At 39.4% G+C, this 25,098-nt stretch overlaps 2 protein-coding genes across 3 annotated transcripts in view; one reads left to right on the forward strand and one right to left on the reverse strand.

Moving 5' to 3' along the window:
• Nucleotides 1-402: 402 nt before the first annotated feature.
• Nucleotides 403-14,256, reverse strand: LOC135472782 (uncharacterized). 2 transcript variants are annotated; one of them, XM_064752449.1, is made up of 8 exons: nt 13,081-14,256; nt 7,676-7,840; nt 7,325-7,402; nt 6,943-7,065; nt 6,104-6,273; nt 4,949-5,400; nt 3,699-3,939; nt 403-1,480 (listed from the first exon to the last, which is right to left on the reverse strand). In XM_064752449.1, exons 1-8 carry the CDS (start codon nt 14,218-14,220, stop codon nt 1,063-1,065), a joined length of 2,787 nt encoding a protein of 928 aa, XP_064608519.1. In that variant the 5' UTR covers nt 14,221-14,256; the 3' UTR covers nt 403-1,062. The 2 variants fall into 2 exon arrangements, with proteins under 2 accessions (XP_064608519.1, XP_064608520.1); XM_064752450.1 differs by having other exon boundaries at nt 404-1,480; nt 13,211-14,256.
• Nucleotides 14,257-15,090: 834 nt separating this feature from the next.
• LOC135472147 (motile sperm domain-containing protein 2-like) overlaps nt 15,091-25,098 on the forward strand; it is a 31,400-nt gene continuing 21,392 nt past the window's right edge. The window contains exons 1-7 of the mRNA XM_064751510.1: nt 15,091-15,124; nt 15,208-15,262; nt 16,859-17,017; nt 17,639-17,725; nt 23,318-23,472; nt 24,506-24,566; nt 25,053-25,091. Coding sequence (XP_064607580.1) covers nt 15,241-15,262; nt 16,859-17,017; nt 17,639-17,725; nt 23,318-23,472; nt 24,506-24,566; nt 25,053-25,091 — 523 coding nt within the window. The 5' untranslated portion in view covers nt 15,091-15,124; nt 15,208-15,240. The remainder of the gene's footprint in view (nt 15,125-15,207; nt 15,263-16,858; nt 17,018-17,638; nt 17,726-23,317; nt 23,473-24,505; nt 24,567-25,052; nt 25,092-25,098) is intronic.

Consider the following 25,098-nt stretch of genomic DNA (forward strand, 5'->3'; position numbering starts at 1 on the left):
AGCTGGAAATGTTGTTGGTGGAATAGCCAATACAGCTGGAAATGTCATTGGTGGATTAGTCAGTACAGTTGGAAATGTTGTTGGTGGAATAGCCAGTACAGCTGGAAATGTTGTTGGTGGAATAGCCAGTACAGCTGGAAATGTGAAAGACCAATCACATCAAAAAATTAAAAAAAATATTTTCACTGTATCCTGATCCAGTCTGCTTGTAGGAGGATAGTCCAGCCAAATTTGTACTGCTACCTCACTGGATTGCCATGCCAAAGACACCAAATGATACTGAGGCCAGTTAGGGTACACTAAGAACCACCAAGCTTTGTACCATGTGAAGTGTAACATCCTGATATAAGCACTATGACTGAGGAAAATCAACTATAAAGCCATTCGCTGAATTCATAAAATGGTTTTACTATATACTAGTACAAGCATAACAAACATACATACAGGATATATGTATGCAAACATCTTCATTAAAATGTCACAATGAAATTATCAATGTATATGTATCTATACATGGCTGATGAAATGAGAGAATTACTTGAGCAATGCTGACAACATGATTCATAATATCACAAGGTTGTCTCAGATCATGACAGTGCCCCTTAACTACTTCAATGGCTGGGGATTTAATCAATTAGCCAATCGAGAAGGTGTTTTAATCATTTACGCTGCCCAATCGAGAAGGTGTTTTAATCATTCAGGCTGCCCAATCGAGAAGGTGTTTTAATCATTTAGGTGATCCAATCAAGGTGTTTTAATCATTTAGGCTGCCCAATTGAGAAGGCGTTTTAATCACTTAGGTGATCCAATCAAGAAGGTGTTTTAATCATTTAGGCTGCCCAATCGAGAAGGTGTTTTAATCATTTAGGCTGCCCAATCGAGAAGGTGTCTTAATCATTGAGGTGATCCAATCGAGAAGGTGTTTTAATCATTTAGGCTGCCCAATCAAGAAGGTGTTTTAGTCATTTAGGTGACCCAGCCGTGTTTTGAATAATGCTGGTCATAACACAACTGATAAGACTCAGCTACCATTTAGAAGCACTGAGTTGCACAACAAAACAGTCAAGACATTGTCTCATACAACTGAAGAACCGCAGAGTCTGTGGACTGAATGTGTTTCCGGAGATCAGAAAGAAATTCTTGAAAATGCTTTTGCGAAATGACATCGTCTTTCCGTAGACGTTGAACATTTTTTTGCATGCATGAGAAGCCATGGCGGATATCCTGCACAGCATCAGTGGAGTGGCCCTGAACAATGTCATCTGATTGCACCTCCATTATGTCATCATCTCTGATGCAGTTATCAAGTAGTTCGGAGAGTTTAGACGTGGAAAATTCTGCTTCCTGTCTCAGCATCTGCCGCAGTCTGTGAAGACTCCTAACACTGACAGCCTCGCTCTGAGCCTCTGGTATCATGGCAACATCATCAGGAAGGACATGATAGAGGTAATGCAAGACGGACCACAGTTGAGACTTGTTTCTGTCAGAAAAAAATTTGAAATCATCAGTGATAAAGTAACTCTTAGCTTTCCCACTCAACGATCCTCCCTCCCAAAAGAATTCAACAGAAAGAAACAAAAATGGTGACCAAGTTTCTCATGTCAGATCTTACTTTTTTGCATATCTACCTTTTTGTTGCTTTACACCATACTATTAGCACATTTTTACTCACATGATCCTGTCCATGTTTATGGGTAGGAGAAACAGAGTGCCCAGAGTACACCACTGAAATGTAATGAGTAACTGGAAAATTCTCCCAAATCTGACATGATCAGAATCACTGCTCCTCACCGAGTTCTCATCAACAATGGAAGCTGGTGATCAGCATCACTGTTCCTCTCCGAGTTCTCATCAACAATGGAAGCTGGTGATCAGCATCACTGCTCCTCATAGAGATCTCATCAATAATGGAAGCTGGTGATCAGAATCACTGCTCCTCACAGGGATCTCATCAACAATGGAAGCTGGTGATCAGCATCACTTCTCCTCACAGAGATCTCGTGAACAATGGAAGCTGGTGATCAGCATCACTTCTCCTCATAGAGATCTCATCAACAATGGAAGCTGGTGATCAGCATCACTTCTCCTCACAGAGATCTCATCAACATTGGACGCTGGTGATCAGCATCACTTCTCCTCACAGAGATCTCATCAACAATGGAAGCTGGTGATCAGCATCACTTCTCCTCATAGAGATCTCATCAACAGTGGAAGCTGGGGATCAGCATCACTTCTCCTCATAGAGATCTCATCAACAATGGAAGCTGGTGATCAGCATCACTTCTCCTCACAGAGATCTCATCAACATTGGAAGCTGGTGATCAGCATCACTTCTCCTCACAGAGATCTCATCAACAATGGAAGCTGGTGATCAGCATCACTTCTCCTCATAGAGATCTCATCAACAGTGGAAGCTGGGGATCAGCATCACTTCTCCTCATAGAGATCTCATCAACAATGGAAGCTGGTGATCAGCATCACTTCTCCTCATAGAGATCTCATCAACAATGAAAGCTGGTGATCAGAATTACTGCTCCTCACCGAGTTCTCATCAACAATGGAAGCTGGTGATCAGAATCACTTCTCCTCACACAGATCTCATCAACAATGGAAGCTGGTGATCACAATCACTGCTCCTCACTGAGTTCTCATCAACAATGGAAGCTGGTGATCAGCATCACTGCTCCTCATAGAGATCTCATCAATAATGGAAGCTGGTGATCAGCATCACTGCTCCTCTCCGAGATCTCATGAACACTGGAAGCTGGTGATCAGCACCACTTCTCCTCACCGAGATCTTGTGAACAATGGAACCTGGCGATCAGCATCACTTCTCCTCACAGAGATCTTGTGAACAATGGAAGCTGGTTATCAGCATCACTTCTCCCCAAAGAGATCTCATCAATAATGGAAGCTGGTGATCAGCATCACTTCTCATCATAGAGATCTCATCAACAATGGAAGCTGGGGATCAGCATCACTTCTCATCACCGAGTTCTCATCAACAATGGAAGCTGGTGATCAGCATCACTTCTCATCACCAAGATCTCATCAACAATGGAAGCTGGTGATCAGCATCACTTCTCATCATAGAGATCTCATCAACAATGGAAGCTGGTGATCAGCATCACTTCTCATCACCAAGATCTCATCAACAATGGAAGCTGGTGATCAGCATCACTTCTGCTCACCAAGATCTCATCAACAATGGAAGCTGGTGATCAGCATCACTTCTGCTCACCGAGATCTCACCAACAATGGAAGCTGGTGATCAGCATCACTTCTCATCGCCAAGATCTCATCAACAATGGAAGCTGGTGATCTGCATCAATTCTGCTCACCGAGATCTCATCAACAATGGAAGCTGGTGATCAGCATCACTTCTCATCACCAAGATCTCATGAACAAAGGAAGCTGGTGATCAGCATCATTTCTCCTCACAGAGATCTCATGAACAATGGAAGCTGGTGATCAGCATCACTTCTCATCACCAAGATCTCATGAACAATGGAAGCCCGGGAAATTTCCTGCCTGAGTCTAACCACCGACCCTGAAGTGCACGTGCCTTGGAAGTGAGGAACTGTTTCCTCAGAAAATATACAAACAGCTGAAATATTAGATTAGCTATTTTGATGGAATAGATACAGGTCAAGAAAATAAGCTAGAGCCTACACCCTTTCTCCTAGCTTGAGACTTACCTGAACATGACCTTCAGCAATGGCTGCCTTGTTGTTGTTGTTGTCAGCTGAAGTCTGACCCACCTCAAGTGGTCAAGTCCCTGGGGACACAGATAACAGTCATACAGAGGCTGGTGAGTCAAGCCAGCCCTGGTCAGTGCTGTGGCCACACTGGTCAGTGCTGGTGGAGTGGATATGACAGACAGTCTAACACCAGACTGCACCGCATCCAGGGACAGGCGGGATCTGTACACCTCCACATCTACAACACAAGACACAATCAATACTCCTGATTTAGTTTGAAGTATATTTTCTACAATTGTGAAGTGAATTTCATATGACAAGGGTAAAGTCTGTGACATGATATAAAAAAAACAAGACAGCCCTAGGAGATGCCGGCAGTATCCCTTGTCAAATGGCAAACTGCCTCCAGAAAAGATCCACTCAATATCTCTAGAGAGAGGCTGTCAAAACGTTAGCATGTACACTGAGGTGACATGACACTACTGTTGTGGTCACATTCAGCCATTTACTATGCCCACTCAGTGTTGTCCTGTAACTAACATTCTGACAGATGTATCACACTGAACAGTTCACATAAATGATGGCAACGTTGAAGCTTGAAGACAATAGGCCTTCAGCAAGTAACTGGCACACTTTCTGACACCTGCGCTCAACTTCCAAACAGAAAGCTCAATGTGTATGCCAAATAGAAAGCTATATGTGTATGCCAAATAGAAAGCTATATGTGTATGCCAAACAGAAAGCTCAATGTGTATGCCAAACAACAAGCTCAATGTGTATGCCAAACAGAAGGATAAATGTGTATGCCAAATAGAAAGCTCAATGTGTATGCCAAACAACAAGCTCAATGTGTATGCCAAACAGAAGGATAAATGTGTATGCCAAACAGGAAGCTCAATGTGTATGCCAAACAAAAAGCTCAATGTGTATGCCAAACAGAAGGATAAATGTGTATGCCAAATAGAAAGCTCAATGTGTATGCCAAATAGAAAGTTCAACGTGTATGCCACAGTGACTTATTTCGTTTCGATTGACACCATACTCCAGAATTTGTCACTTCAACTTCTTAAGCAATTTCACAGGCCCTAAAAGGGTTGAAACCTGTTTATTACCACCATGGCCCCAGGAGAGACGAGGGAATCTCCAACCCTGTCTCTTCTTAGCACTTAGTACAAGACGACTACATGAACATGCAGAGAGTTTATTCTGTCATACTTGATATAGTTCATATTTCAGTTTACATGTACCTAGTTCTCTTTTCTTGGAAGAAGATCTCAGATCTATGGCCTTTCGATTTTCAAACAGATCTTCTTTAGAGAACTCGACCTTTCCACAAAACACTGTAAACGTTTGTTTCCCTCTGTTTTGATTCCCGAGTTTTCCACATGAAAACGTTAGAAACAGTAACAAGTGATCTGTTACAGTCACACCAAAGAGAGGCTGTGACAGGACACATAGCACTGTGGTTGTCTCCCCTGGTTTGAGTTTGTCACCATCCTGATTTTCTTCTGACAGTTCTAATCTTGGAAATTTGAAGGCCACTGGTTGGTAGATCCAATCATCATCACGAGACAAGGTCACTGATTGGCTGGCATAGAGGTTTGTTTTCACTGGCCAGACAGACTTGGACAGCTGGTTTTCCTTCTCAAGACCAACATGTGATGGTAAACAGGCAGAGAGGGCTAACTGGCCTAATTCTCTGAAACATAGGGTTATATTATTTATACATCAGTGAAATCCCAGTATTTACTTCACTGATAATCTTCACTAGATAGATGTCACTTTGGTTATTACATTTTGCTATTACACTGCTGGAGACCTTGACCCATGGACCATGCCTCGTGGACCGCATCACAAGGCCCTGCACTTCAGTGCAATATATAGTTCGCGCATATGAATGGAATCAGAAATACGACACAGATGCCACATTGCTTATTTTTTTCACGTATGGAGCAGATAAACTTATAAGCATTTATATACATGTAAAGAAAATGTCAGGATATAAATAATAAATAGAATATTGCACAGTGAAGGTTGAATGCCATAAATATTGTTCTCGTGAAAGGTAAAAAATGATAACCCACTTGATGCTTCGCGTCCCGTTGGTTATCATTTACACCTGTCACTCTAACAATATTTATGGCATTCAGCCTTCAGTGTGCAATATCCTCTATATAATACATGCAGTATTGTTTAACATACATGTAAAATTGTTTTGCATACAAGCTGTATTATTCAAATACATGTCGTTTAGTTTACAATACACCTTAGTATTGTTTAAAATACATGTAGCTTTTTTGAAAATACATGGAACAATGTTTAAAATACATGTAGTGTACTTCTGCCAACTAATATCTTTATATAATGTATCTGCCCACATACTTGTCTGACATGTTACATACTTGTCTGACATGTTACACACTTCCACCCCGATGACCCAACATCCATCACATAGCCTCTGCCACGTGTCCTTCACCTCCAGCGACGTTCCTCCAATGGGAGGTTCTGATACAGTCATGTAACCAGAGGAACCAAAGTTTTCAGGGTGTCCTAGCAGAGGCACCAAAGAAGGCTGACCAAAGAAAAAGAATTTTTGAGATTAGCCAAGTGTTATTCAACATTTAAACTGATTAACATTCCAACATGTATGTGGCAGACATCAGCCAAAAACACAGAATAACATGGTTTCCTTTCTAGGTCTGCCTAAGTTCTGGTTTCCTATATCTTTGCGCGTCTTGGTTATAAAAATTGGCCACTGCTGCCAGCAGTTTGCGTCTTATCAATATCATTTCAGTGAAATGTCAATGGCATATGTAGAGCCCAAAATTTGGCTTCATGTCACAAATACTCCTCCCAAAACTTCCTCCTAAAGAACAGGTGATTTACCTAAGGAGCAATCATTGTCACCCAAAAGTTCACACTTCGGGCAAAAAACTCTCACTGGCTTGTCGCTGAAACCATGGTGCAGAGACCTGTATTCAAACCAAACTTTAGCATTTATTAAATAACACATTTTCCTTGATTCTGATCGATTCATCCACCTAATGTCATATTTTGTTTTGCTAATTTTTTATTAAAAAAAATGTTGGCATTAAATATAACATTTTAAGACCCTCACATGCTTCTGAAAGTGCATTTTTACACACCAAAGTTTCAGTAAAACACAGTATCCAAGACAGGCCCCCGAGACATGGACTGCGCAATTCCGTCTATTATTAACTAAAGTCTAGGGAAATCTCACCTGGTCTGGGATGACTGAATCATGGTTGAGAGTCAAACGGTTGACCACATCACAACCAAGCTCGACCAATCGCTGTCTGTCGTGTGCCTCACTCGTTAACTCCACTAGTCTGTTGATGTCAGACTGAAACAGAAACAATTCATCTTCATTCACTTATTCACATTTTTTTTTCTCCAAAATTTTCACTGCTTTATTTTAATTGCCATATTAGTAAGATTAGCAAAATTCTCAACAGGAGATTTTAGTTAGACATATTTTAGGGCCCACTGTTTTCTAAGAATCAATACAATATTGGATTTGGTTGACTGTGTGGCTTAAGCTTGTTTTCTCACATGTAAATCAACACAGGTGAGAAATGAAAGCAGTGCAGCACTAAGGATACCTGAAGTCTCATCTGTAAGGCTTTTAAAGCTGCCTGTATTGAGGACATGTCTTCCTGGTTAGAACACGAACTTGACGCCTGGAATAGAAAGGTAACATCACGTGGTGTTATGTCTGGTGTAATCGGCATGATACTTCAGTGGGGACAGCCCTTTGGCGGCATGGACTCGCCTATCACAAGAAGACACAGGATACGTACACATACCTGAACACTCCTCATCGTCATATGATTGAAAAATTGTTAGGTATCATGTAAAACCTCAAGCATACATACTTACAAACATTCTCTGTTTGATTTTGCTTTCTATTACCCATGTGCATAAATGATGACATGAAAACAGGAAATATTTACACATTGTTTGACGCAGTCTACAAAGTTAGGCCCCAAATCTGTCAGGCTCCATCCTGAAGGAGGCCAAGTAGAACTGGTTGCATGTAACAACATCAACTGATCTGTGCCATTCTCCAGAAAGTCATCCACAATCACCTCTGATACGTCTCTCTTCATCATCTCTACCTACGATAAAACACATGGGCTCCTGGCAAAAGGGGTAACATTGATCGAACTTGTTGAAGATCACTATTCACTTTAATGGCAGTTAATGTCAGTGGTTTGTGTGTCACTGAAACCTGTCAACAGTGTACCATATGTGAAGTCTCTGTCAACAGTGTACAATATGTGAAGTCTCTGTCAATAACGTACCATATGTGAAGTCTCTGTCAATAGTGTACCATATGTGAAGTCTATGTCTAACTTCAAGGCGTACATTACTGACTAGAGTACCATATGTGAAGTCTCTGTCAATAGTGTACCATATGTGAAGTCTTTGTCAACAGTGTACCATATGTGAAGTCTGTCAAATGTACCATATGTGAAGTCTCTGCCTAACTTCAAGGTGTACATTACTGACTAGAGTACCATATGTGAAGTCTCTGTCAATAGTGTACCATATGTGAAGTCTATGTCTAACTTCAAGGCGTACATTACTGACTAGAGTACCATATGTGAAGTCTGTCAATAGCATACCATATGTGAAGTCTCTGTCAATAGTGTACCATATGTGAAGTCTGTCAATAGCGTACCATATGTGAAGTCTCTGCCTAACTTCAAGGCGTACATTACTGACTAGAGTACCATATGTGAAGTCTCTGTCAATAGTGTACCATATGTGAAGTCTATGTCTAACTTTAAGGCGTACATTACTGACTAGTGTACCATAAGTAAAGTCTCTGTCAACAGTGTACCATATGTGAAGTCTGTCAACAGTGTACCATATGTGAAGTCTGTCAATAGTGTACCATATGTGAAGTGTCAGTCAATAGTGTACCATATGTGAAGTCTGTCAATAGTGTACCATATGTGAAGTGTCAGTCAATAGTGTACCATATGTGAAGTGTCAGTCAATAGTGTACCATATGTGAAGTGTCAGTCAATAGTGTACCATATGTGAAGTCTGTCAACAGTGTACCATATGTGAAGTCTGTCAATAGTGTACCATATGTGAAGTGTCAGTCAATAGTGTACCATATGTGAACTCTCTGCCTAACTTCAAGGCGCACATTACCAATTAGTCGTTACATTTGTTTGACTATCTCAATCATCACTTTAAGTTAGCCACTAAAGCTGAATTAATTAATGAAGCAGTATTTCAGAAACGTTCTAAAAATATTTTAAAAATTGACACTGCATATCAACAAAGTAAACAGCAATCGTGAGCACCTAGCCACTCATTTGGGAACGTCATTTTACCATGTTAGCAGGGGGTTCATAAACATGAAAATGTTAACTACCCTATCTGAAATAATGAGCTTTCTTCAAGGTCGTTTTGAGTTTTATTTTTTCAGATCTAACTGCCCTGTAATAGTGCCACAATGAGTTTTTTTGAATATCTAACTACCCTAGGCCAAAATTAAAACTTTGTTTGCTTGATGTGATAAGCAGTTTATAACAAAAGAGGGTAGTCAGGTATTTTTTTTTTTGGAAGAAGGGAAAAACAATTATAGAATTGTGTTCAAATGATTGATCACAATTAAACTTCCTCAGCGTTGACAACAACACAGTACTAAATATGTCACTGAATATGAGGCAATTCTCAAAAAAATAAATATTTTTAGATCTTTACAATAAAACTAACAAGTAAACATTAGTTAAGCATTTTTATGCGCACAGTTTAAGTCAACAGTTTGTGCTAGCATTTTTAGGTCCGGTACAGAGGGTGGGGGTGGGGGGGGTGGGGGGCATGTGAAAATATAACCAAAATCCAGTCCAGCTGATACTTTTGATGGAGTGAAGTGGAACCTCATGATCTAGTAAAATAAAATCTATACTGAGAAATCTGTTTCTATTTTCCTAAATTTCCTAATTTTAATTAAACTTCGTGTGAACATTTATGCTGTCCTCAACACATCATTCAATGTAGATGCTTGTCTAAAAGTTTGAAGAGTGTAAGCACCCAAGTGAGCCTCAGCTCAGATCACCAGCTTTCATCTAATTTACACTCTAAAAAATTTACACATGAGGAAGAGGAGGGCCAAAATCATGTGTTGTATGAAGATCATTGCATGCATGAAAAGGGTGGAACATATCAGCTTGTATGTGAATTTCCCTGCATCTAAAATGCACCTGCCCTTTCTATTGTCACTACCATTGTTTCCACTCTACAACAATTTTCTACCCACCAAAGCCTCTATAGATAGTAGTGATATCAGTGACAGCTCAGAAAATTATGCCAATATATTCCCAGCTACATACCCCCTAAAAGTTTTGATCGGGAAAAAAGCCATCTCACATCTGACTAACCTTTTTTTCAGTTTTGGGATGTCCCAAACGGTATTTGTCATAAAAGGGGCTCTGTTAAGGATTGTTTGATAAGGTAAAGGTTTAAAACAAAAATCTTCTGTTTTGATCATGTTACGGCAGGTAACATGATGCAGAAAGGTCTCAATTTGTCGCTGTGGTTACACCAGTCCATGACTGAGTTAATTTAATTCACAAAAAATAACCTTGGGGATCTACGTAAGTGGGCTTCGGCTATAACTTGAGCAACTTGTCCTTGGAAATACATGCCACTTTTCATCAGTGTTAGAACAAGAGCCACAATTATCAATAGAATTAGATCACGGAGAATTCCATGTTTTGTTGTCGTAAGACGCTGACAGCTGCAATTTTTACAGGATTTCCACGAACATTTTACAATGATTATCTCACAAAATGGGTAATTAATTTGAAACCTCAACTCCCTATGGAAACACACTGACACTGGTCATCAGCTTAGTAAGGTAATGAAGAATATGGCAACACTATTTTACAGGTGAAAACACTTCACAGGTAGGCCTATCTTGATCTACAAGTATCAGATACGGTATACCTGTCCAAGCACTTTAAGGCCGGCTGTGCTCAACAGCGGGAGAGAAAAAGAGCGCCCGTCAGCTGTTAACAGTGTGACATTACAAACAATCGGTGAAATAAAAAACTGTCATTAAATGAAATAAAATAAATATATATGATTAATATTTTAATCAACACTATATCCTTGTTAACATCAATCAAACAATATTATTAAAAACAGTACATATACATGACAATTATCTGTACGAATTTTTCCTTCAAATGGGATAAAACCTGATGCTTTTAAAACTAGGAAAACATATACTAGTAGCTTGTAAAAATTTAGAGCTCTCTACCTGGACATGGATTGTGGATATTTGTACCAGAAAGTAAAACACGTGGTTGTACACTTCTCTATAATCAGATCACATGGTTCTTGGTTGGGTTATGGGGTGTTTTTCATACACGTTTCCACAGCGTGACATCCCCCAGTTTACACAGAAGTAAGGCGAAAGCTGTAGTTGATGTTTGACTGGCTGCAGAGTCTACAATGGGATGTTTGGTAGGAGTATGTGGTGTAAACACGTAGTCAAAACAAAACTTTCAGACGGAACTGATAAAGGCATCTGGCGCTCCACATATTTCACAAGAAGTGTCTTTTTCAGAATTGAGTTTTCCGGACATTTTACTGACATATATTCAGTTTTTCTCTATATTACAGCATACTTCTGAGTTTTTTTAAACTCCGTATTTAGTATTTTGAATCTATTGTTGGTTGACATCTACGAGCCCCTTTGTTGTAGCTATCTAGAGCAACATCACAAAACCTAGGAGCTCTCTCACACCATCAGTACTAAACAATATGTTAATGGGAAAATACAAACAAAAAAAAATATCCAACCAAAGAGTATCAGCTCTGTTCCATGTTCAAAGGGCCGATGTTTGTTTTAGTTTGGAGCTTGGTCAGGGAGATGTTCATGGACACAAGCGTCATGTTTTAGCGGTCCTGCTCGTCCTCGTCCTGCATGGATGTAAGCATTAGGCCTAGCTGGCTGTACCGACTTCAGGGAATTTACTGATCATAGCAGAACCTTCTGATTGATAAGTGAACCTTTCAATCAGATTTTGGGAAGATATTTTCGTGCTCAATCTGACTTTGCTAAGGAAAAATTTTTCCTCAAGCAATGACTCTCACAAGGCAGTTTTCTTGCTGGCTCACCCTGACAAGTTACTGCGGTTTTCTGCCCAACATGTACGCATTGTGACCAGGGCAGCTGTTCTCAGTTCCCTGCTTATAACTGTGTGGTTCAAAATGCATCCGTTCAAAACTTAAGCTAACCACAAAATCCAGTTTATTGTATAGGCAATATCTGCCTATCCACTATAAGAAACTACACTGACAATCCTGACAGTGCTTCAGCGCTAGTGATTGGCTAAGTTCATATCGACTTCTGCAACATAGCTATATCTAAATAAATTGTCTGTCAGTGCCATATCCCCAGTGCTGAACTTCATCTTCTCGGCTTTCAAAATTTTATAGAATTTTTTACATATTCTTCTCTGATAACTGTGTCCTATATCATTTTTCTATGTGTATTTAGTGGCAGACTTCATGTTCACTTTAACATTAAAATCTTCACTTAACGGACACATAGAAAGAAACTCTAAAAAAAGACTATGTTTCTATGCCAAATAAAGAAAATTATGCCCCAGAATTTTTGCTAAAAAAAGTTCATATTGGTGGTATTTTTATATATGTTAACTACCCCTCATATTATGCATATTTTCTGTCAACGGTCAGAGTTTTTCGGAAATTAGGTCGTCGTTGATCTTGCTTGGAACTCGGTGAACAAAGCTGAAGTGCCCCGTGCCCGGTGATCCGTGTCGCTACAGTGTGGGCAAGGTGACATGTACACAGATACTGCATGGCTTCTTCATGGCCAGCTGAGCCCCCACCTCCGCACACTGCCATACCATCTGTTCCCCACATCCCTGCCCCCATTCGCCTAGACCCATTCAGTCTATACCCCAACGAGTTCTTTTTAAACTGGGATCATCGTTGATGTCACCACTGCAACCTACTTAATTTCTGGACTGATCAGTGGGGCTTTTACCCCCCAAAGTTGAAAACTTTGTACTGTTATATGTTATTACACATCATAATCTGCACATTAAGAAATAAAGCCAAAGCGTTTCATGTATCCTTTAATTTTAGGGTGAATGTGACTGAATATCAGTGACACTATCCCTCTCTCCAAGACATTTTGACATGTAAAATGTGGAAATTCAGGTTAAGTTCTTAATTTATTCCTGTCTTTCAGTCTAAAGCAGTCCTATGACTCCTGAGCTAACTTAATTATCACCAGCAGAACAGCAGAAAAGCCTGTAACAGAATATATAATACACACAGGACTATGTGTGTATGGTACCTGAAGGTCAGCACACCTGAGCCCCATAACACTACGGTCGCTTGATGACCACAGACACAGGTGAGGCTGTAGCTGATAACTGTGGATGATCTGTATCCTGCTGATGCTCCCAGACTCAATGTCCACACACCTCAACAAGTGACCGTCCACGAACTCCAGGAGATGCTTCTGACTGGTGCAGGCAAAGATGTGACTTCGACAGAAGTTTAGCACCACCTCCTCACCCCTTGACCCATGCTGTTTATCTGCTGTGATTTCAACTTTATCCATAACAATGTTCCTGACAACAGAACTGTACTCATGGGGTATAATTCTCCGGACATCTTCTCTTCTCAGTCTGTACTGCTTGTATATTTTTCCAGTCCACTCATACACTATGGCCAAAAAATGTGTCTCAGAAATGCCACTGGTTAAAGGACTTTCATCTGCGGTTTTATTTGTGACTTTCAGAAAAAACTTCCCTAAGACAAGGATTTGCTTGCAGATACAGTTTTTAACTGTACTCCATCCTAATAAGTAATAATCAGACTGTGCAAGACATTTGTCTTCATTATCATTCAAATCTGTTCTTGCAACATGTGCTAAGCTTTCAGTTTCACTTTCCAAACATACATGACCCAAGTAATTTCTGCTGTTGTCAACCCATATGAAGGATGGGCCGTCTATTATATGAATATTTCTGTGATGAATTCTCCGAAAATCTGTGTGGTCAACAAGAAATTCCCCCTTATTGTAAAGATAAAGCGTGGATAAGCTGTGATCGAACTCGAAGACTCCAACACACTGACACCTGAAGGGCACATCGGTACGGTCAGTTTTCTTTTGGATCAAAACATACGGTCTGGACATCCCTGAATAGGAATCTGTACACTTCTGCAAGGAAATCAAACGAGCTGACCTACAATGTTCTATCGCTAAAGATATTGTTCTAATGAATTCGAAATGTGTTTCGGGTCTCGTGACGGAGGCCGATCCATCGCCAATTGGGCCAACACTTTGATCTTGCTGTCCCACATTTCTTGCGACTACAAAACGCGAGATCTGACACTCTAGGGACACGTTACTTTCCTCACTGACAATCTCAAGTTTCAACAGATAGCCAAGATGAGACGTGATCCATGGAAATGGTGATGTCTCCATCGTAAAAGCACATGGTTTCGATCTGTCACCGTTGGGTACATATGAAATACCGCGCCATGTGCCTGTCTCGTCGACCAATTAACATGCTCCTTACAAAGAAACGTTGCACACTAAAAATGCTAGCCACGTTTAATGCCAATTTTCAGCACAAATAACGAACAAGGACTATATATATATATATATATATATATATATATATATATATATATATATATATATATATATATATATATACGATAAGGTGGTGTTCAGTATAGAAAGACAAAGAAAGATAAATGAAAAAGCCCATAGCCGTCCACACCGGTTCATGCCTATTATAAATATACAGTGAATAAACATTGATTCTCTATTATATTAAATTCCAGAGAAATTTTGTCTAATACACTAGGTCTGTACCAAGAATAACTAAGTTCCGGTGGTAAAATGTGCGCTGTCTGGAAAAAATAGTCCCACATGCTGAGTACTCAGTTAATACTTTTCGTAATATATTAGATTATAATCAAGCAAGCCAAATTTGTCGTTGTTTGAAGTGTTTTTTTTTTTCCTTTTAAGGATTGTAAGGTATCTAGTCAAAAGAGAAAGGACTTCTTTGGGTTAATCTCAGGTGAGATGTGACTAACGTGTAAATGCAATTTAATTCCGATATAGTCCAAACAGCAGTCAAACACTTTCCTGTAATCGATAGCTTTTAAATGTAGCTCGGCACATGAAGATCTACAGAGCATTAAATAAAGTGAAATGTTGTTGTTCGGATACACATCAAATCTTAAACCAGAATATCACTGCAGTTAACCAATAGCAGTCGTCGTAACAAAACAAATACGTCACGTTACCGGAAGTAAACGCAAAAAATATAAACATGGGTGAAGTGGCAGACGACGTTGACGAAACTGTCACCCCAGAAGTAAGTATTTTGACAATATTTCCTCTTCACTGTCCTGCAAACTTTTGACACCGTGGTAAACCTTTCCTTACTGTCTTTTTCAGGATAAAGATCCGAGGATAGACAAGCTTCGACAAATGTTTTTAGATGAGTTTGCAGGTAAGGCATAAAGCAGATTTGACAGCATTGTGAGTGTCATTGAGCAGTGACCGGTGAATGCCTTATGGACGAGGGTTAATAGTTAGGACAAGTTTACGAACTGTTCTGCTGTTCGCTTCAATTACAAAGTGACATGGATGTTGCAAGCATATATAGCTCCGTTCTGCACGGTATTAACACGTTGACAGACTCCCTTTGCTGGCTCGTCGTCATATGACTGAAAAATTGTTATGCACGACGTTAAACCCTAAGCACCCACTCGCTCTATCTATTTGCTGGCAGAGACCCTAGGAGTAATCTCCCTTCTGACCACCAGTGAAATAAGTTTCAGTATTTTTATGGTCATCCTGCACATCTCTGTGGCTCGACTCTGTTCCTTTCACGTTTAGCCAAAGAGATACAGCTGGCTTAATTAAAATCAAACACACTTCCTGCATCAAAGTCCAGAGTATTTTCGCCCGGCCCAAACATCACACCATCGTTTTAGTAACAACATGACAGGAATAATCTCCCTTGTGCATGTTAAGATTGGAGGATGAAAATACTTTTGACTGCGAGCGACACAGTCTGTTTGATCTGAATTAAGCCAGCAGTGTCTCTGTGGCTAGTAGCAGAAGGACACGGTCCAAGCCATGGAGATGCGCAGGGCTTTTGCCCCCGAAACATCCTAATATTCTGCAATGAAAATGCCTTTGACTTGTTATATCAGCATTTCTGGAGGGAGTGTTCAGTGGAGATCAGCTGGATGTTTTGTTGCCTACTGGTTCAGTTTGGGCCTTAAGTAAGTTGATTAGTCAGGTAACTGGAAAGGTGCTGTGGTTTTCACCAGGAATGGCCTAACTGGACAGGTGCTGTGGTTTTACCAGACATTGCTTAACTGAACAGGTAGTGTGGTTTCACCAGGCATGGCCTAACTGGATAGGTGCTGTGGTTTTCACTGGGCATTGCCAAACTGGACAGATAGTGTGGTTTCACCAGGCATTGCCTAACTGGATAGGTGCTGTGGTTTTCACTGGGCTTTGCCTAACTGGACAGATGCTGTGTTTTTCACCAGGCATTGCCTAACTGGACCGGTGCTGTGGTTTCACCAGGCATTGCCTAACTGGACAGGTGCTGTGGTTTTCACCAGGCATTGCCGAACTGGACAGGTACTGTGGTTTCACCAGGCATTGCCTAACTGGACAAGTGCTGTGGTTTTGACCAGGCAATGCCTACTTTACTCTACCCATAAACCTCACCTAACTATTAAAATGCAATATTCTAGAGAATGGCTAACAACGTACTTTAAATCTTCAACCTTTTCAAGCACTTAAGCACTTTTTTGTGTGGAATTTATTCCTATAATTATTATGAAAGTGATGCTAAAAATGATTTGTTTGTGTCACCAAAGATGCAAGCTTCGTAAAACTGTGCAAATTATTTTACTACACCCCATAGCTCTCTCAGAATGTTTCAAAATATTGGTTGTAGAGGCTGTTGAAAAGGTTGGAAGAAAAGGTATGAAAAGGTATCAAATTAAATGAATCAGTATATTCTTTCAGGATATTATGGAAGGCTATGATGGCTTTCCATTGTTTACCTCTTGTTTGATTTCAGAGAATATTGAGAAGGGTCTATACGATGACCGCGACGTGAGCCGTGTCAAATGTGAGGACCAGTATGTGAGGTGTTTTGTGGAGGACAGAGATAAGCTGGAGGATTCCTTGGCTATGATGCATGAGTCCCTGAAATGGAGGATGGAAATAGGATTAAATGGTACATGTTACTACAGGATTAAATGGTACAGGTTAATGATTAAATAATACAGGTTACTGCAGGATTATGTGGTACAGGCTATTACAGGATTAAATGGTACAGGTCACTGTAGGACTATATGGTATGGATTACAGCAGGGTTAAATGGTTCCCGTTACTGCAGGATTGAATGGTACAGACTACTGCAGAATTAAATGATACAGATTTCTGCAGGCTTAAATGGTACAGGCCACTGAAACATTAAAAGGTACAGGTTACTGCAGGATTAAATGGTACAGGCTACTACAGGACTAAATGATACAGGTTACTGCAGGATTAAATGGTACAGGTTACTGAAGGATTAAAAGGTAAGGGTTACATCAGGATTAAATGGTACGGGCTACTGCAGGTTAAGTGGTGCAGGTTATCAAAGGATTGAATGGTACACGTTACTTTAAGATTATGTCCGGGTTTCTCCAGGATTAAATGGTACACTCCTGATAACTTGACTTTGATTGCATAATATCTTACTTGTTTAATATTTATTACTTTTTCTTTTCTTTGAGAAACTCATAGATTGTAACTCTGGTGGTTTGTAGTATGTGCAAATTCCGTTCTCTATTCTGTTTCTTTCTTATTTCAGATTTAACTGAAGATAACTTTAACCGATGGATGTGGGATTTAGGGGCTGTTTTCTTTCATAACACAGATAAGGATGGACACAAAATTTGTGAGTGTTTGTGATCACTAGGAGTAGTTTTCTTTTTTTAAAGATCATTAAATGCAAGGGAAAGTCAGATGTAATATAAATGTCCATTGAGTTTGGAAATATTGTAATTAACATGTCCGTTGAGTTCTAATGTGTTTTACAGCCTCTAAATATCTTCATGCCTCGATGATGCCCGATGTCATGAATTACACGAATTCTAGGGTAGTGTGATCAGCTTTATAGTTAAAGTCATCACAAACATGATACGTGTAACTTGTTTGATGATTGGAGTGAAGATGACTTTGTCTTGTTTTGGGGCTGGCATTGTTTGGGTATGGATGGTGCCTGGCTGCCAGGTGAAGGAGATAGTGACTTTAGCTCTGACTACGAACATCAAGTACAACCTGTACAGCATAAGAAAGGCTCAGTGCTGTGGACTGTATGATCTTTGAACATGCCTGCATTACTGTGAAGACAATTTGGAGTATCTGCTACCAGCCTGATTGACTAACATTGAAGAAACAGTTTTCCCACCTGAAACTGCACTCAGAAAGTCAAGATAACTGCCAGTGAACCAGTTATGTGTTGCACAAATAACTCTAATGAATCAAGCCTTTGGGCTTCACCTCAGCAGATTTGGGTCAACATACCAACTGTAAAAGTGTGTGGAATCCAATATCTCCAGTAAACTCAACTAGAACAGATTCACCAACAGCATTGTTGTTAGACTTAATTTAGGAGAAGCCTCATGTTGGCGTAAGCATCAAATCCGATGTGAGAAATGTATTGGACTAGGTCATTAAAACAATAGCATGCTGGCCAAGTGCTTCTCAAGAGTGTCGATAACAATGTTTTCTCCTCACTGTGCTCATCAAACTGTTGCATTGACTGTGACTCTCCTTAACTTTTATGTGTGTGTGCTGAGGAATCTAAAACAGTGCCAAATAACTCTGTTTTAAATGTTGTACGTTGTGATGACTGTGATGAAATGCAGGACAACAATAAGACAAGTAGATGTGAAACATTCAAATCAAACTGTCTAAGACCTGTGGAGACGGACAATTCTCCTAATTATGAAAAATGTATCCGTGTCTTCCAATGTTGATATGTTATTCTCGTGTTCTGCCCAAGTCTTTAATCATGCAGTAGTACTTCCCTCATGCCTTACTCCCATCATGTCTGTTATACTTATACGTATAAAGTTACATGAATGTAAACCTTTTATTATTTATTGAGGACAGCTGTACCTCTGATCAGACATTTCTCCTCCCACAAAACCTTGGTCAGCACAATGTTCCCCTTAAGCCCAACAAAATCAGTCTTCTATTTGCTCTTCAATTCCTGGTCCATTCTTAAATCTACCAACTTAAGGAATTCGTCTCGCCCACTGAAATGTGTGCCACATTATGCCCAAACTTGATCAATTTAAGTCTGGCCATCTAAACCAAAACTAGAAATAATATGATTCACTTTTCAAGCCAGCAAAGGCGAAATCATTCTTAACCTGCTGTGTATGCAGACCCAAAACTCTGTCAGCATGAATGTAAGAATCTGAAACAAACTTAGTAAATGTATATCATGAACAAAAAGAGCTAGTTCTCCATAGTGATTTTAATGTGGACTTTAGTAAAATCACTCCTAATGCTTAGTGGACTAGTATGACAGAATCTTTAAATCTGCTTCAACTTGTTAAGTCAGCCACCCACATCACTTCATCCACATCAACTCTCATGGATCACATATATGTGACCTCAACTGAGGTAGTTGTATCAGGTCCCTGTTCTAGCCATAAATGATCATTCTCCAGTCTGTGTCACCCTCAAAGCAATGATTAACTACAGTATGAAGCATGTTACAAATCAGTATAGAGTATGTGAAGATTTCAACTACAATTTTTTCCACCAAGACTTAATCGATGTGCCTTGGGAAACTATAGATCACATAATAAATCCTTAAGCGGGCTGTGAATGAATGGTCAGATCTATTCCAAGATGCTCTAAATAAACATGTCCCCTTGAAAACAAGACGAGTCAAGTACCTTTTAAAACCATCGTGGGTTACAGAAGATATTCTAAATTCTATGTATCAACGAGATATGTACAAAGGAAAGAGACATGAGGCAAATCCCAAGCACTGGAAAAATAAAGTAAACAATACAATTGCTTGTGCAAAGAAGCGGCCATTCTCAACTGGCTTGAAAACGAATACATCTTCTCCGAACAGAATCTGGGAGATCCTGAGAAAATGTAATCCTAAACAAAAGAGTCTATAATCAGATGCCATCACTGATGAGGATGGCAATGTAATAAATGATCCAGCTAAAACTAGCCATATTTTCAATATCTTTTTCTCAAATGTAGCCCAACATTTGATGGATAATAATAATATAAACAAGGACAGTTTTGTTCAGAGCCTTGAAAAACTCAGGGAACAAGTTGAGGAAAAAGTTCCTCATGATACCTTCTTTTTCATACCAAATGTCACGTATGTTTCTGTTTTACAATACCTTTGAGACCTTGATAAAAGTAAGGCCAGTGGTCTAGACAATATCAACGCTGAATTTCTTTCATCAGTTGCCCCTATTATTGCAACATCTTTGACCATACTAATAAGCAAATGTCTTATGAGCAGTTCTTTTCCAGACGTGGATAACTGCTAAAGTTATCCCTCTTCACAAAGGGAGCCCAAAGAATAAAGTTGAAAAATATCGTCCAGTATCTGTCCTACCCATTCTTTCAAAAATCATTGAATGACATGCTCATAACTGTCTGTGTGAGTATATCTCTCAAATTTTAAACTATTGCATGAAAATAAATCTGGTTTTCGTTCCTTATGCTCTTGTTGAACTGCATTGCTGAAAATGGATGAACATTGGCGTAGGGCGATAGATAATGGGGAAGTTATTGGAACCGTACTTGTAGACTTCAAGAAAGCATTCGAGACTGTTAATCATGATATATTACATAAAAAAACTTAAATTATACAAATTTCACTCAACTGCTTTACTTTTTTCCAGTATAACCTAATGTATCTAACAGACAGCAGGAGGATGTTGTTGGAGGAGAAATGTCTGATGCTATGGATATTAAGGCGGGTGTTCTGCAAGGCTCCATATTGGGACCTTTACTTTTTATACTTGTGTACTTTATAGAAATGATCTACCATTATTTATAAAAGACAGTTGCAATTCTACTGACAACTTTGCTGATGACACAACTATATAGTGCTCCTACGGCAATATGTCTGACCTTGAGCGCAATCCTAACAGTGGTATGGATCACGTTAAAGACTGGTACGACAAAAGCATCATGTTCATTAATCCCCCAAAATCTAAATACATGATACGGGGCTCCAGGCAATGGCTGCAGTCAATCAAACATGTTCCTGTCTCTGTTATGCTTGATTGAAGTAAACTCAAATGAGTCAGTAATGCTAAACTGCTTGGTATTTATATTGATGAACATCTTCCCTGGAACACACAAATCAGTAATGTGTGTAAAAAGGTTTCGAAATTGTTAGGCATTCTACGAAGGAAGAGAGCTCGTCTAACATGTCACTGAGGTGATATTTTCTGTAAGCCTTATGTTCTTCTTCACTTTGATTATTGCTGTTCAGTATGGGGAAACTGCTCAGTTAAAAATAGGGAAAGGATAGTCAAGTTTCCCTCCAAACAAACAGCTGCACAATATTGTTCTTAGATCAGCGACACATAATATCTATGCCCTTAAAGCAAGGACAAATTACATGATAGAAAGTTTTACACATATAGGCATCAAACTCTGGAACTGCCTCTCAATACACATGAAAGAAGCCCCTTCCCTATCAAGCCTTCAATCATGCTACCTAAAATTACAGTTATCTGCAGCCCCTTCCCTATCAAGCCTTCAATCATGCTACCTAAAATTACAGTTATCTGCAGCCTCTTCCCTATCAAGCCTTCAATCATGCTACCTAAAATTACAGTTATCTGCAGCCCCTTCCCTATCAAGCCTTCAATCATGCTACTTAAAATTACAGTTATCTGCAGCCTCTTCCCTATCAAGCCTTTAATCATGCTACTTAAAATTACAGTTATCTGCAGCCCCTTCCCTATCAAGCTTGCAATCAGGCTACTTAAAATTACAGTTACCTGTAGCCCCTTCCCTATCAAGCTTTCAATCAGGCTACTTAAAATTACAGTTATCTGCAGCCCATTCCTTATCAAGCTTTGGATCACTTAAAATTAGTTATCTGCAGACAACAACTGCAATGTGCATGTATGCATGTATGCTTTCATTGTATCAACCATCTAGATAAAATCCTATCTCTCTTACCTTTTTTTTTGTTTAGAATCTAAATGTGATATGTTCAAACCTAAAATATCTGTACGTGTACATTTTTTTTTTAAATTTTGTTTATACTTAAATTTATTATTCTAGCAAACCTTTTAGTAAGGCTAGGCCCCTGTGACAATCTTGCACACATGTGCATTGTTCGAACCAAACAGAGGGTGGGAAAGGGGCAATCTCCCACTCACTTGGTCTGTTTTCTGTACATGTGTGTAGGAGTTTCCAGCCAGAAGGGATGGGGGGCAGGAAGGGGTCGGTAATGGGCCGTCTCCCACTACCCTACTTCTCCAGTTGGGAAAGTTTTGGTGACAGCACTATTGGTTTTGTTGCTTTTTGTAGGTATGAATGTATGTACCTTCACATTTCAAACTACAGGATGCTTTATCTTGTTTTATATATATTGATGTTTTTTGTTTTTTCTTTCCCATGTATTGTTTTCTTTGTGAAGGCCTTGGGGAAGAACAGTTACGTTGTACATTGACCGAGCTATAAATACAGATATTATTATTATTATATATATATATATTATATTAGGGGATATCACTATATATGGTGATTGCTTTTAGTTCAGTTAGCTCTATTTCGGCATAATTTCGTAATAGTATGCATAAATTCCAGTGAAAAATTGCATTAAAGGTCAGAAAGTTTGAAGATTTACAGTACTTAGCGGATTAATGAGTGTGTGTTTTCAGGATTACTCTATCTGTTATCCAAAAGTCAGTAATGACATAGATGTGAAATGTTCTGTGAGTAATCACATAGAAATGAAATGTCTGGTGAGTAATGACATAGACGTAAAATGTCTGGTGAGTAATCCCATAGACATGAAATGTCTGGTGAGTAATGACATAGATGTGAAATGTCTGGTGAGTAATCCCATAGACGTGAAATGTTTGGTGAGTAATGACATAGACGTGAAATGTCTGGTGAGTAATGACATAGACGTGAAATGTCTGGTGAGTAATGACATAGGTGTGAAATGTCTGGTGAGTAATGACATAGACGTGAAATGTCTGGTGAGTAATGACATAGACGTGAAATGTCTGGTGAGTAATGACATAGACGTGAAATGTCTGGTGAGTAATGACATAGACGTGAAATGTCTGGTGAGTAATCACGTAAACGTGAAATGTTTGGTGAGTAATGACATAGACGTGAAATGTCTGGTGAGTAATGACATAGACGTGAAATGTCTGGTGAGTAATGACATCGACGTGAAATGTCTGGTGAGTAATCACATAGAAGTGAAGGACACATGTACTCACTCAGCTGTTTTCTCTTGTAGTATTTGTCAAAGTCAAGGAATACAGGAAAGATTTGAATATGCTGCCAACAGTGAAGAAGTTTTTTGCTCTCGCCTTAGAACAAGCGTCGCTGGCTGCCCCGGGGGAGAGGATAGTTCTACTGTTTGATATGTTAGATACAGGATTTGCAAACCTGGTAAGCTGTAGCACGTAACTTTTTGATGTATTAGACATGGGATTTGCAAACCTGGTAAGCTGTAGCACATAACTGTTTGATGTATTAGACATGGGATTTGCAAACCTGGTAAGCTGTAGCACGTAACTGTTTGATGTATTAGACATAGGATTTGCGAACCAGGTAAGATGTAGCACATAACTATTTGATGTTTTAAACACAGGATTTACAAAGCTGTAGCATACATAACTATTTGCTAATAGTTATTTGCTAAAACTACTTGGTATGTTAGACACAGATTTGCAAGCCTGGTAAGCTGTAGCACAAAACTACTTGGTATGTTAGACACAGATTTACAAACCTGGTAAGCTGTAGCATAAAACTGCTTGATATGTTAGACACAGATTTACAAGCCTGGTAAGCTGTAGCACAAAACTACTGAATATGTTAGACACAGATTGGCAAGCCTGGTTAGCTGTAGCACAAAACTACTTGGTATGCTAGACACAGATCTACAAACCTGGTAAGTGGAGCACAAAACTACTTGATATGTTAGACACAGATTGGCAAGCTTGGTTAGCTGTAGCACAAAACTACTTGGTACGCTAGACACAGATCTACAAACCTGGTAAGCTGTAGCACAAAACTACTTGATATGTTAGACACAGATTGGCAAGCCTGGTTAGCTGTAGCACAAAACTACTTGGTATGCTAGACACAGATCTACAAACCTGGTAAGCTGTAGCACAAAACTACTTGATATGTTAGACACAGATTGGCAAGCCTGGTTAGCTGTAGCACAAAACTACTTGGTATGCTAGACACAGATCTACAAACCTGGTAAGCTGTAGCACAAAACTACTTGATATGTTAGACACAGATTGGCAAGCCTGGTTAGCTGTAGCACAAAACTACTTGGTACGCTAGACACAGATCTACAAACCTGGTAAGTGGAGCACAAAACTACTTGATGATTTAGACACAGATTTGCAAGCCTGGAAAGATGTAGTACATAGCTATTTTGGATAACAAATTTTCTTTTCTTTTATTTCAGGACATGGATCTTATAAAGTACTGCTTAACCTGTTTCAAATTTTATTTCCCAGGATTGTTAGGTATGTAGTAAGTGTGGCATTTTCCACAGTTAGCCTGAAGTGTTTGTGAATTTCCTGACATGCTTTATGCTTTCACGTCTGTATGGGCAGTATAATACCACACCATCCACCATCTTGTAAACAAGTCCGACCCTATTTTAAGCCCATAATGCATCATGCATGCAGATGATGACATCATTATGCAATCACTCTGTTGAATATGTCCCAGGAAGGATTGTGCATCTTCTGACGGCTGTGGTTTTGATCAACACAAAATAGAAACTGAAGCGTTCCAGTCATATGCATGAGGCCTCACCTGTAGGAACACATAGGCACATGTATCTCAACAACAGTTTCCATGTATTCATCTTTTTTTCCTGAGTTCATTTGATTTCCACCTTTATATCAACAGTTCTGAGGTCAAGGTTGGCATTAGGTTTCATCATCATCATGAAGTCTGATCTTTCTAAATGTTTTAATATGAGATGTCCTTCATTTTCTTTCCAGCATATATTCTTGTGTTTGAAATGCCGTGGATTTTTAATGGTAAGTT

The sequence above is a fragment of the Liolophura sinensis genome, chromosome 8 (assembly GCF_032854445.1).
Source record: "Liolophura sinensis isolate JHLJ2023 chromosome 8, CUHK_Ljap_v2, whole genome shotgun sequence".
NCBI lineage: Eukaryota > Metazoa > Mollusca > Polyplacophora > Chitonida > Chitonidae > Liolophura > Liolophura sinensis.

What these genes read in the sequence shown, in the direction of transcription:
- LOC135472782 (XM_064752449.1), bottom strand. Translation starts at nt 14,220, where the DNA reads ATGGAGACATCACCATTTCCATGGATCACGTCTCATCTTGGCTATCTG. An exon ending in ATTCAGTCATCCCAGACCAG is followed by an intron (nt 6,274 to 6,942) that starts GTGAGATTTCCC and finishes TTCTTTGGTCAG; the next exon opens with CCTTCTTTGGTGCCTCTGCT. An exon ending in TTGCTGAAGGTCATGTTCAG is followed by an intron (nt 1,481 to 3,698) that starts GTAAGTCTCAAG and finishes TTTTTCTGACAG; the next exon opens with AAACAAGTCTCAACTGTGGT.